Below are 13273 nucleotides of genomic sequence, written 5' to 3'. Positions count from 1 at the left end.
ACGAACTCTCACAGCCAGAGATTCTGCACCTTCCCAGCTAGACCGCACACATTCCGACAACGGTTTGTGGGATATTCAACCATACAACTAAAGAATAGAGTCCCTGAGAAAGAACGGCGCAACCGATATCAAAAAGCTCTCCAAGCACTTAAAGACCGCCTCGACAGCCATCAACCCGAAGACTACTTCACTCCATGAAACTTGGAAGGCAAAGAAAACTCGAAATCCGGCGTAGGAACTGAAGAAAAAGAATGAAGATTTGGGCAAAAAAAAATTCGACGGACAAGTTTGCCAGAACGGAGTACAAACATCAATTGCAGATTGGCGTATGTGTGAACAGATTGATTAAGTACTCTAGGGACCCGAGTTTGGAGAAACACCTAAAGAATTACACGATTGATAAAAATTACTCGAGATTGCGTGTGGCCATTACTTCTCCTCTCAGGTAGGGAGGAAAGCCGAAAGGACAGATGAGTGCAGAAAAGCGGAACCTGTACTCGCAGAAAGAGATGGACAAGAACTCTTGAAAAGAAGATGAACCAAAGGACCACCAGAAGATAAACTTGAGAGGAGCAGCAGCCAAGTGCGGAAGAAAAGGAAAGATGAAAGCAGAACCGGTACCACATTGCGTGGAGCCCAACCCAAATCAGACGAACGAAAGTACAAAACTTTGCCGCACTTGGGACAAAGTGAAAGATCACGAAGCCCTCATTTTCTTTGATGGAGGAGCCAAGGCCAACTTCTTTTCACCTGAATTGGCAGCTCGACTTGGAATTACGCCTGACAAGCTGGGACCACAGGTGGAGGCAATTCTAGCGGCACTCGGACGGGATGTTGCCATTACACCGATCATTGACAAACTTCGTTTGCAATGTCAAGGGTGTTTAAGGCACGAGGACTGTTATATCATGCCTTTGGAAGGGTGTGATATCCTCCGAGGAATCCCTTGGTACCACAAGAACAACGCCGTAGAAGAAGAATCTTTTGTGCTTTGATACCACTGTAACAAACTTGGACACCCCAAGTCAAGATTCTACCGCAACACAGCAGAGATTCATTTCAAAACAGTTCACAAAAGACGACACAGCCTGGCGTAGTTCCGTGCCAAGAGTTATTGGCCCCAAAGACTGGCGCCCCTTTCGGTATTTGTTTTTATATTAATTTGTGCGCAAAGTACAAGCAGTCCATGGGTACTCACTCTCAAACTGTGCGTCCAGATGCCCAGAGAAGTGAGCCCCTAAGGCTTATTTATTCTTACAAGGGATGCCCAAAAGCAAAACCCCAAAATCTCAAACTCAAAAGCTTCTAAAATTAAAGCAATTGATCTCCAAAAGTTGGCAGCGTGATTTGCGGAAATCCGTATTGTCCATACAATCAGAGTAAAACACGGAGGTCCGTACAGTGCACGTCAGCTAGACAGCACGTTTTGCGGGTTTTCGTACACTGCCACGTCATCCTGTCGGTGCAATTCTCGGAAGGCTGCCACGTCAACAATTTGTGTGTGTGTGTGTGTGTGTGTGTATGTTTGGGGGCCAGTCACGTCACCAATTTGTGACACTTTCACTTGGTTCATGATTTCTTCATTCTGGGCTCGGCTAACACGGTAAGGTGGCCGGTTCGGTGGTGTGGTTCTAAGGATTAGATCAATAGTGTGGTCCCTAGGACGAGATGGAATCATGGAGGTAACTCCCCTGGTAGGCCTTTTGAGAAACAGTCAGCATGTGTGTGCAGAAATTCTTGTCGTTCTTTGTCCAATTCACACATATTCGTTCGTTGTTCATCATTCAATTCTTTCAAATAGATCGAGTAAACAAAAAGACTGGATTTCATTAATTTTGAAATGGCCAAAGCCAATACAATAGGGACGGACTCGCCCTTCAATTTTACATCAAGTACCATTTTCTTGCCCTTCTCATTAGTCAAAGTCGCTTTCTTGGCCGGATAGTCGACCATGGCGTTGTTCTTATGGTACCAAGGGATTCCTAGGAGGACGTCACACCCTTCCAAAGGCATGACGTAAAAGTCCTCGTGCCCTAAGTACCCCGGACAATGCAAACGAAGTTTGCCAATGACAAGTATAATGGCTACATCCCGTCCGGGCACCGCTAGAACTGCCTATGTCGGTGGCCCCAACCTGTCGGGCGTAAGCTCGAGTCGAGCCGCCAAGTCAGGTGAAATGAAGTTGGCCTTGGCTCCTCCGTCAAAGAAAATGAGGGCTTCCTGATCTTTTACTTTGCCCCATGCGCGGCAAAGTTTCGTACTTTCATCCATTTGACTTGGGTCGGTTCCCATGCAATCCGGTACCAGTCCTCCTTTCATCTTGCCTTTTTTGCCACGTTCTTCCGCTGCTCCAGAACTCTCAGGTCTTTCTTCAGTTTGTCCTCGTTGTGCCTTTTTGGGGCACTTTGCGGAGATGTGCCCTTGTTCCCCACAACCAAAACACTTCCCCTCTTTGAGATAGTCGGCTCTCTGTTCCGCAATCAAACGGAGTCGTGCATCCTTCTTTTTCTAGGAGTTCTTCTTCTTTCTATTGTCGGTTGTCGAGGTCTGTCTGGTCCTCTTGAGTCAAAACTTCATCAGTGAGATAGGTCAAGTTACCCGAATGTATCGAGAATCCCCGCATCGCATATCAATCAGTTGTTGTATGGACTCAAACTGTTGCTCAAGGCAGTAATCTCGGATCTCGATAGGGGGTTCGCAACAAAACTGCTCAATTTGTTCTTTGAAAGTGACCTTAAACGAAGATGTCGGTAGAAAAGAATCCCAAAACCTTTCACAATCGGCATCCAAAATGTCACCCTTGGTCATCCGAAGATGGTTCCAAGCGGTTCTCACATCTCGTTCGTACTCTTGGGTCAACCAAGAAGAAATAAAGAGCCGTTTGAACTTCAACCACTTGGTCCGGGCTTCTTTCCTCAGAAAAAGAGTGGACCACCATGTTCGTGCATTTACCTTCAAAAATGATGCTGCACTCCGAAGAAGGCTACATCAAACTACTGAATGAAAGCCAAAGCTTCGGAGCATCTCAGAATCCAAAAACGGATTCAAATTTTACTCATTGTCCACCCTCTTTAAATACTTTTGTCTTTTTGTTCTTGTCTTTGAGAAAATCATACTGGTTACCTTCGTAAAAGTGTTTCTTCTTTGCATTAAACATGTGGTCGTTGGAGTCCGAACTGTCAGAGGATGACTCCTCCATAGAACTATCGGAAACTAGTCGGAATCTGATCTTCTTTGCCTTTTTCTTGTCTTTCCAAAACTTTGTTTCTTGCTTCGCTTCTTGCCCTTTCTGTCCTCCTCGCTCGAGTCGAAAGAGGAAGGGCTAGAAGAACTGTCGGAAGAAGAGAAAGAAGAACTGGGTAGTCCTTCAAACGCACATGCTTCTTCTGTTTTCGTGCAGTTGCAAAAGAAGATGATTGACAGAGTCAAAAAAATTGCATACTAGGGATCCTTAGCAAACTGAAGCATCTGCTTTGCGTACTCGTCAACCCGCTGTTGGCGTTGCATCTCCATGAGTTCATATTGTGAGGGCCAAGGTGGCCCATACTCATTCTTTGCTAATTCGCTTGAATTTTCCATATTGCCTCCCACTCCAGGGGTGGCGGATGGAGTTGTTTGATTCTCTTCGGAATCCATAGGTGTCGCGAGAAGAAGGATCGGATTTTCTGGTAGCAAAGAAATCGGTCGTGCTCTGATACCATTGTAACAAACTTGGGCACCCCAAGTCTAGGTTCTGTCGCGACACAACAGAGATTCACTTAAAACACTTCACAATTAATGAGTCGACACCGCCCGACGTAGTTCTGTGCCAAGAGAGATTGGCCCCAAAGACTTGCGCCCCTTTCGGTATTTCTTTTTTTATTAATCTTTGAGCAAAGTACAACTCCCGTGGGTCCTCATCTCTCAGACTCTGTGTCCAAACGCTTTGCAGAGTGAGGCCCTTGGGTCCTTTTATTGATACATAGGGTTGCTAAAAGCAAAGCCCCAAAAGCAAAAACTCAAAAGCTTCAATTCCCAAAAGATGGCGCCCCTCAGCTTGTCAGCGTGAATTATGGAAATTTCGTACAACTGCCAAGTCAGCAGCGCAAATCGCAGCGTCTGTACAGTTGCCACGTCAGCAGACTTCTACGCAAATTTTTTTATGCTCTTTGTGTCCCTTGGGCCCCTCGCCACTTGGCCATAAGTTGGGACAACTTTATTAGAGGTTCCTTCTTATGCTTATGTCACGTAAGCAGTTTGTGACATGCAATACCTCAAGTGCATACTCTACTGACTCGAATGGTGAATGTCACCGCGATAACTCCTCAAGACGAGCATTCACACGGCGATAACAACGTGGCTCGCTGCTACTGCACGCTGCCCCCCCCCCCCCCCCCCCCCCCCCCGCCATCCCCCCTGCTTCACCCACGCGCTGCCCTTTGACCTGCCCTGCGTGCTGGTGCTGCCCGCCCTCGCGTGCAGCCTGCTTCCCCCGCTCGCTTCTCTGCCCTCACACGCAAGCCCCCCTCGCCGCCCGCTCACTGCCTCCGCCTTCAGCTCCCCCCTCCCGCTTCTTCCTTGCGCAAACCCCCCCCCCCCCCGAGTGCCGTCGGTTTCTCCTACGCCTCGCCCTTGAGGGCTTGTCGTTCACCGTCGGAGCTCCTTGGAAGTTGTCTCGTTCTTGTCATCCGCCGCACTCACAACAGTAGACACAGATGGAGGCTCATGCTCCGCCCCAAAGGGACTCTCCAGAAGTCCCCCTCGCCCGACCCAACAGAGCCCACCATCCGAGTTGCTCTTTGGCCGAGAGAGCAAGCGAGCCTAGCAGTAGCGGTGGAGCGCCTCCAAGCGACCTCCGTCATCTACAAGATCATCGGCAGCCGACCTAGCAGAGGAGAGGTGCGTGATCTCCTCCAGGCCCGCCTTTTAGTGGAGGTGGGTAATAAGGAACTTCCTTTGGTCAAGGCGTGACCCTCACATAGCCCGGGCCAAAGTGGCCTGGCATGTCATCATTCTTCCTTGTTCTCAGGGGGGGTTGGGGATCATAGACCCTGCACAGCAGAGCATAGCCCTTCTTGGGAAGTTTGTTGTCAGAGAACTGCTTCCAGGGGAGGAGCCCTGGAAGGAGTTTTTGCTTCAGCGCCTTAGAGCTAGAGTGCCTCAGGCAGGAGGTCCTTGGAGACCTTCCATCAGATGGATTTTCACAGAGATGCGTAGAGTTGGCCTGAGCAGGAGACTGGAGGATCGTTTTACTGTGAGTCTGCTTCGCTCCTGGGAGCAGCTGCGGAGAAGCTTGGAGCAGCACCAGCCCACTTGCACGGAGGAGAGCCTGAGACAGCCCCTTGTTTGGAACCCCATGGTTAGCACTCAGAGAGGCCACTTGGTTGGTAGTAGGCCTCATGTTTCTTGGGGTCCCATGGCAGAGGGTCCAGCGGTGACTGCTGCTGGCTACAGTTCTCAGGTTTGTCAGAGGAGCTTCAGAGCATTCAGCTACAGGGCATGAGAGAGGTGCAGAGCATGTGTCAGGACATCACAGAGGCATTACCAGCTGAGTGGCTTACACCTCTCGAGTCAGCAGCGCCCAGATGGATGGGGACCTTCACGCGACTGGAGGTCCTCATCACAGTTCGGGCTTGCTCAAAGACTGTACCCTCCATGTTTTTCGAGCTATATGGCGAGGGTCGATTACTCAGTGTCTCAATAGAGGCCCCACAAGTTGCAGAGTGTTGTTTTCAGAGGATCCGAGTTGTGCGATCTGTGGGAGGACTTGTGTCATAGATCCTGACCCAGCAGCTCTTGAGACAAGCCATTGGAGGCTGTGGGCTTGGGAGAGCTGTCCAATGGCACGAGTGCAGTGGGATCCTCGAGAGTGGTTTTGGAGGAACCCTTTCTCCTCAGCCGACCATCCAGGGGTCTCTTTCTTTCAGTACACTGTTCGACTGGGACGTCACATACTAGCAACACGGAGAGAGGCCTGTCCTGCTGCAGCGCCTCATTGGCAGGAGGAGGTCTCACAACTGAGTTCTTGTCATCTTTTTGGGCGAGGTTGTGGGACGCCAGACAGCCATGGAGAGTCACGTTGTTCCAGTGGCTGGTTGCACACAGAGCTACAGCATTGTGGAGCTGGCTTGTACATAGTGGCCTCTTGGAAGCATGTGCAGCTTGTGACCATCCTTTGGAGAGTCAGCGTCACTGTCTTTGGGACTGCCCTATGGCACAGCAGGTTTGGCTTCGGGTCCTTCGGCTGATGCCAGCTCTCTCCACAACACGGCAGTACACTTGGGGGGCAGCTGCTTGGTCCACTCTCACGGGCCTTGCATTACAGTTTGAGCTATTCTCCACCAGTAGGATGATAGTGATACAAAGGGGGTCGACCTACACTCCGGCCTACTATAGAGCTTACTCCACAGGAGTGGTACAGTGAGAGAGAGGTGTGTTGGGAGCTCGTCTGTGGCCTGACACTGATTCATCTGGCGAGCCCGCTACTTCTGCATCTTTGAGGCTCGCTTTGTGCCACCAGTGGAGACTGTTCGAGACTTTTGGCTAGAGCTAATCCATACTCTCAGGAAACAGTTCGAGAGACTTCAGGGCAGCTCTGACCGCACGCGGGAGCGTAGAGAGGCGTTCCTTCGACTCTAGCGCCCTGGGCCTTTCTTCATCATGGTCCAGGGTGTGCTCGGAACGGGAAGTTGGAATGGGAATGGGAATGAGGAACAAAGACATGAAAATGGCCATTCCTTGTAACTATGGCGCTAGCAAGAGGAGCAATCATTCCTCTCACATCGGGAGCCCAATTCAGCCCCGGATCTACCCCTTGGTGGCCATCCGCAATCCTGCATCGAGAAGGATCTAAAGGTACATCAAATCAGCCCCGGAGGTGCCTCGTCTTGAGGAGTTTGTTTTCCAAGAAAAAGATCCTTCTATTAGTTAATGAAACTGCCCATAGGGCTACAACCACTTCTACTAGAGAGGGCTACAACAATCATAAGGGGAGACTCTCCCAATGAAAAAAGAGCATATGTGCAATGAGGGCTAAATCAAGAGATGGAAGGAGGGAAAAGCCACACAGGTGGACGGTAGTGCCATCTGAATCCCCATTCCGTGTTTGAAACGTGAGTATCCGCAACAACGAATGGCGTTTCATGCCCGATGTCGTTCCCCGTTCTGAAATCCCATTTCGGGTAACTATGGCTAGCGCTCCTTTTTTGCTGCAAATCAATGGGTTTCTTGCTTTCCGTATAGGCAAGTTTTGGGACTTATAATTCACTTAAGAGCTAGGTAGGGGAAAACTAGAAGACAAAGTCTAAAAAATAAATCATAAAATGATTTAAAATAGACTTGACTTCGGTATAGTTTTTGGGTGAAATTGTCGCACATTTCACCCAAAAATCCAATTGACCCTGGGAATGGCTGGTTGGATTCCTCTAACCTGAACTATATGCACGTCATGCCAAATGTCCACTGTAGTGTAATAACATCTATCAAACGCATGTACAATCCATTTAAGCAAGAGGGTTCCAAAACTGAAAAACCTAATCTAATGGACTTGTCCGGGCATGCAACAAAATTGCTGGTACTAATCCTCCTAGGATTCTAAACACTCTGTGTAGGAAAAACTAGCTTTGGAAGTAGATGAAGCATGTCCACGTGGCACACAGAGCCATGTGCACGTAGTGTGTGTTTTGTTTGAATACGTGTCGAAAAGATGAAATGACTGCAGCATTGTATCTATTCACCTGACGGGTGATGTGAATGTGATAGAAACGAGATTTAGTAGATGAAGACATCTATGAAAAGATCAGTGAGGTCTAGATGTAATTGCTAAATAAGCTACAATGATCATGATTCTCATCTCAGATCTCGACGGGGATAATGATGTGAATGTGATAGAAACGAGATTTAGTAGATCAAGACATCTAAGAAAAACTCAGCACGGTCTAGATGTAATTGCTAAATAAGCTACAATGATCATGATTCTCATCTCATATCTCGACTGGGATAAAGATGTGAGTGTGTCGTGAATATTCAATGACTGTCGTCTATGTGCAAGTGTTGGATGTGTGTAGTCTAGTGTGTCGTCTTGCCGCTTTGTGGGTACAGGGTGAAAGACCAGGACCCGGATGCATTTTGGGCTTTTGTTTACCTTATGGTTTATGCCAGATTGTTGAAATTTATGCTAACTATGGATTTTAAGGCCATTAGCCTATGAGCTAAGATACTCAGAAGTTGCCAAATTGCACGTTTATGGACTGAAGATGTAGCGCTCGACATGCTCTCCAAACCTGTCTTTACGGCTCATTAATCGGAGTTCAGACTGGAAAGTTATAAGATTTTTCGGATGCCGGTTCTGCTGTTTTTGGACCAGCTCTGGATGTGTGCCAGATGATCGTATTCTCAGCTTGCCAAGTTGTTTGGATGTGGTACTCAATGTAAGGTGCGAGCTGGAAGTACTAATCGCCAATCGAAGTTGTATGCACAAAGAAATCACCAACAATGCCTGAAGGTTGCAAGGTAACAGATGATTAGTTCCATTTTTTGAGCCACTGGTTCAGAGGTTTGGAGATCTCGGAATATGAAGAGGAGAAGCAAATTTGAAGCCCGAGACATGAAGTTTCTACTTGTCTTTGAGGGGCATCCATTGGATTTGGAAGCAGGAGAAAATGGTGGGGCTAAGTAAGCCTAAGATCGAGTGGGAGAGACCTTGGTGGTTCATTTCATTTGCTGGTCCAGGCTGGAGATGCAAGACGTGCACCAGCATCTCCTTAGGCCTTCGATCTACTCTCGCAGTGGCTTGGCCCCCATTTTAAAACCCTGTTCTGCCGGTTCGTTGCGCCTCGGATGTCCGTGTGTACGTGGTGATCAAACGCCCTCCTCTTTGCCTTGGAGGACGGGGGCATTGGGCCTTCTGGTGGCAGCCAGGGTCTCATGGTGGAACCCCTCCCTCGGATTCTCTTCGGCAGGTGATGGAGCCTCAGGCTCCCCCCTAATGCGGTGGTATGATCTTGATCCTGTACTGCTTCTTATTGTGTCTATAAAGTTCCCTTGCAATTCTTTTTGATGCCCATCTTAGTGCAAACATTGTAACTTTTTGGATGCTCCTGCACGGTGGTAGTGAGGAGCTTTGTATTTGGTGATGGATAATATAACCTATCCGCTCATATTTGTGAGTATGGCTATAAAATATAAAAAAGGACGGTTACACAATAAGGTGTATGTAAATGGATGTGACATGATGTATCATGACCCTCGATCGTGTGGAGGGAAGGGAGTGATCTCATCTATGAACAAAATGTAGAAATGTTTGATACAATGCTCCACTCTTTAAGTGTAAAAGTCAAAATGGGAAAGGAGCGTATCTAATGGGCACACCTATAATATGGTGTGTTCTCAAGTGGCCCATCCAGATAGATAGTCCCGCTCCAAGACTCCATCGACAGGGTTACGATCGAGAAATCTGCTGATAAAATGTTGGTTTTCTTGCCTATCACTTCACCGAAATCTCCCCAGGGACCAGGGTATCATCAATCTGTCTGGTGCAGACATGGAGGTACATCATGAGCATTGGCATGCGTAGAGTTCCTTAGCCACAATGCAACTGACATGCCCTCCATTATTTTTACCATGTAGACTCAAGAGGCGGTGCCCACATAAAGGATGCCTGTCCCACAACCAACGGCGCATGCACAGACACGGCCATGCACTCTCCCTCACACATGTACAGCCCCGGAAAGTACTTGGAAAACATTACAAACTATGGAACTAAAATATATAGGTACTAAAGGCAATACGTAGAAGTCGTGCACTTCAAAGCCTCACAACATGTAAGTTATCTTGTGCCCATTCAAGAATTTTCCATTCACTTACCTGCAGCTTATAAGGATCATTTGAAAACGTCCATACACCGAGATCCTGAACATGCACACACGTACATATGAGCATACCAAGCATTTCACTCCTGAGAGCTCCTAAAAACAACAAGGTTACCCGAATCAAGCACCTATTGCTACCCACCATGCTGTAACTTGCCCAGGCAACCAAAGGCTTTGACACATTGTTTCCCTTGCCTGAAGCATTCAAGCATTGATAGTTGCTCTGAATCTGTAGTACAGATCACAAACAGACTGCATTACTTGAGGAGCATATATAATGATAGCTCATGAAAAAGATGAGCCAATTCACAGATTGCTACAAAAAGTGGAATCAATTCATGTATAACATACAAAAACAATTCTAGTGGCTGTACTAAAAATAATCCTTGTCGGCTATCTATCCGCAAGTGTGCATAGGCACATACGCACTAGTAAATTTCTTGTGGGTGTTCAACAAATAAACAACAAATAAACGTGTGAAATGAAATGAAATGGACTGGAATGTTTATTTACATATACAAGCCTAAAAGACCCATGAGACCAGAAAATTGGATCATCGTCATATGATCCAATGTCCAGGATAGAAAATACAAAAGACTAAGGTAAAAAATGCTAAAATGCAAATGCACCAGTAGAGCCAGCTGCTGGCATATCTCCCAAAGCCTGATCTCTTTAGTGGGCTGCTACTGTATGTACCATCACAGAAACTCGCACAAAGTGTGCATATGAGAGAGAGAAAGAGAGAGGTGAGAGTACTTACTTTATCATAAACTATATTTGCTCTCTGCTCCATGTCAACAAAGGATGCAAGAAATTTAATCCATTCTGCACGCTGTATCAAGCACCATCAATCGTAACCATTCCATTACTTTCAATTTTTCCTATAATAAATTACTGATCATGAAGGTGGGTTTGCCAACCTTTCGGCATACTGAGTTAAAACTCTGTTATATGTGCATCATTTCATTCACACTTCAACAAAGTCACAAAACTGTATCCTCGCAGTTTCCAGACAAAAATGCCACATTAATTCATTTCATTTCAATGTGGTTACAAATATAAATCTCATTTTTTCCGGGTCTGTCTTTAGGTTGGGCAAGAAGATGAGGAAATACAAGCACCACATAAAAATGCGCTGTGATTAGCTTATGTGTATTCCCACATCTTAGTAGCATCGAACCCGAGTGGACATATTAATAAATCACCTCTACAGGCAATCAAGAATGGGAAGGCCAAAATTTTGTTTTTGGACAACAGATCTAAAAATCAATTTTTAGTATAAATCCCATACTTGATGAGAGAAAATGCAACAGCTAACGATTTGCCTGAATCAGAAGTGCATCGTACCTGCAAGGGCCCCCGGTCAATCGAGGAATCAAAACTGACATAGTTACTTTGATTTTGCCCTCTGCCAGGTAGTTGCACATTGGTAGACGAACCAAATAAGGCTTCAAAAGTTACGTTCAAGCTAGTCGCGTTGAGGTCGACTGAACTATTGTCTAATTCGACTGTGGGAATTGTCCCTTGCAGTATCAACTGAGAAATACACGGTGATGCCACGCCAAAAGATACAGGCACACCTTTCAGCTTACCAACACAGCCTAATAGCTGCACAAGGAAAAGTCAACTTTATAGGCTTAATTGAAGAAAAACTATGCCATCGGAAGCAGCTTTAAATCAATCCATCAGCTTACCTCCAAGAATCCAACTACAAAATCACATGCACAACAAGAGGTCAGCACATCAAGCAAAGGCTTTGATCAGAACCAACATTAAAGAAAAATCTACTCGAGGATAGTACTTTACGAGAAATACCAGCTGAGCTTGTATCGAGAGTAAAATTCGTAAGAGGGTCAGGAAAGACGCTAATGTTGAGGTCCCAATCCTTCCCGATGGAGTCTCCAACTTGCTGTCACCAATTAGTGATTGTCTTGCTTAGTTTAGAGCCAATACCAGACACCTTGCATATATTTCCTAGAAAAATTCATCACCTTCTATATATTACATGGTAGAATGTAAAACCAAGCATTTCTTTCTCTACATCTTCAAAATACAGGAAAATGGAGCTACTACAGACTAACTCAAAGCACACTTCCATGATCCCTTTATTATCTTGCTAGCTTCTTGTTTTGAAAGATTTTTTGTATTAGAGACTCTACACAGTTCAAATGAGGGATGCCAAGTACCAACCAACCTTGACAACATTAAGCATTTATTTCTCTACAACATTAAAATACACGAAAATGGAGCTACTCCAGACTAACTCAAAGCACTCTTCCATGATCCTCTTATTATTGCTAACTCCTTGTTTGGGAAGAGTTTCTTTTATTTAAGACTCTACACAGCTTACATCAAGTATGCCTGACAAGCATGATTTTCCTTGCCTGTAAAAGGAGGTAAGTAAAATTGTAGAAAAGGTTTTGAATCACTTTGAAATTGCGCCCATGATAGAGTGTAAATGCAGCTTCAGATTCAACCACAGCTAATGGTGCTTGGCCTGGTTTTGTGGAAGGTGATTTTGTCCGCCCGGTTGGTGCTGGTGGTTGACTCGGGTTGGCTGGCGCCGGTGGTGGTGGCGGTGGTGGGTACATACGATGTGCTGGAGGCGGGGGGTGATACTTCTTGGCCTTGGTCTTAAATGACTTGAATATATCATGGCCATTGCTATAGTGATAGGAACAGCTTTCATGCCAAAAGCACATGAAAACAATGAATAGACAAAGAATCTGCAACATCACGCTCTTGCTTATAAGCACCATGGCAACCCGGATAGAAATCCCATGTAATTTATGTGGCTTTATCATGCATTGTTTCAAAGAACATCGATGCAGTACGAATGTCACTGGCTCAGAAATCATGAAAACATAGACATGCGCATATAAATACACACTATCATTTGGAGATGTGGGCTTCTGACAAAATGAGAAGCCATGAAATGTGCCTACGAAGTGACTCTCTTGCCCAGCATTATTGCATTCGTGCGTACCTCTGTGTGTTGCGCCGCATGTGAGTGTGTGAGTGTGTGTGTGTGTGTGTGTGTGTGAGAGAGAGAGAGGGGGGGAGAACTTACCTTTAACCATGCTTTCCCGGGTTCGTCTTTTTTGTCTGCGTACTGCGATCGTCGCCATCCTTGCTCTCTTCGACAAACGACTGTCAGGCTTTTCCATGCAGTATAGTTAGCTAACTCAATCAAAAGGTGTCGTGTCCAAAAAAAAAAGGGAAAAATTACCAAAATACCCCTCTAATTTGTGGAAATTCCCAAAATACCCCTCAAATTTCAAAAATTCCCAAAGTACCCCCATAATGCCCTTCAAATTTTCCAAAATTCCCAAAATACCCCCGGTTGTGCGAGTAAATTTCTCCAAAAACAGAAACATTTGTAGCTTTTCATAAGAAGAGTGATTGTCTACCATACAGGATGCTAA

At 46.1% G+C, this 13273-nt stretch overlaps 1 protein-coding gene across 2 annotated transcripts in view; it reads right to left on the bottom strand.

The window, feature by feature from the left end:
• LOC147426885 (plant/protein) overlaps positions 1-13048 on the bottom strand; it is a 54291-nt gene extending 41243 nt beyond the window's left edge. Inside the window, exons 1-8 of one of the 2 annotated variants that reach the window (XM_086498549.1) lie at positions 12919-13048; positions 12233-12574; positions 11664-11757; positions 11543-11556; positions 11196-11456; positions 10609-10680; positions 9991-10077; positions 9844-9888 (exon numbers count right to left, since the gene is read on the bottom strand). In XM_086498549.1, coding sequence (XP_086354675.1) covers positions 9844-9888; positions 9991-10077; positions 10609-10680; positions 11196-11456; positions 11543-11556; positions 11664-11757; positions 12233-12550 — 891 coding nt within the window. In that variant the 5' untranslated portion in view covers positions 12551-12574; positions 12919-13048. Of the gene's footprint in view, positions 1-9843; positions 9889-9990; positions 10078-10608; positions 10681-11195; positions 11457-11542; positions 11557-11663; positions 11758-12232; positions 12829-12918 lie in introns of those variants that run through there. The other variant, XM_086498548.1, reaches the window with a different exon arrangement.
• Between the last annotated feature and the right edge of the window lie 225 nt (positions 13049-13273).

Source organism: Adiantum capillus-veneris, chromosome 24 (genome assembly GCF_014529385.1).
Source record: "Adiantum capillus-veneris isolate H3 chromosome 24, ASM1452938v2, whole genome shotgun sequence".
Classification (NCBI taxonomy): Eukaryota; Viridiplantae; Streptophyta; class Polypodiopsida; order Polypodiales; family Pteridaceae; genus Adiantum; species Adiantum capillus-veneris.
The sequence above is the reverse complement of the archived record's forward strand: the minus strand, read 5'-3'. Positions and strand labels throughout refer to the sequence as shown.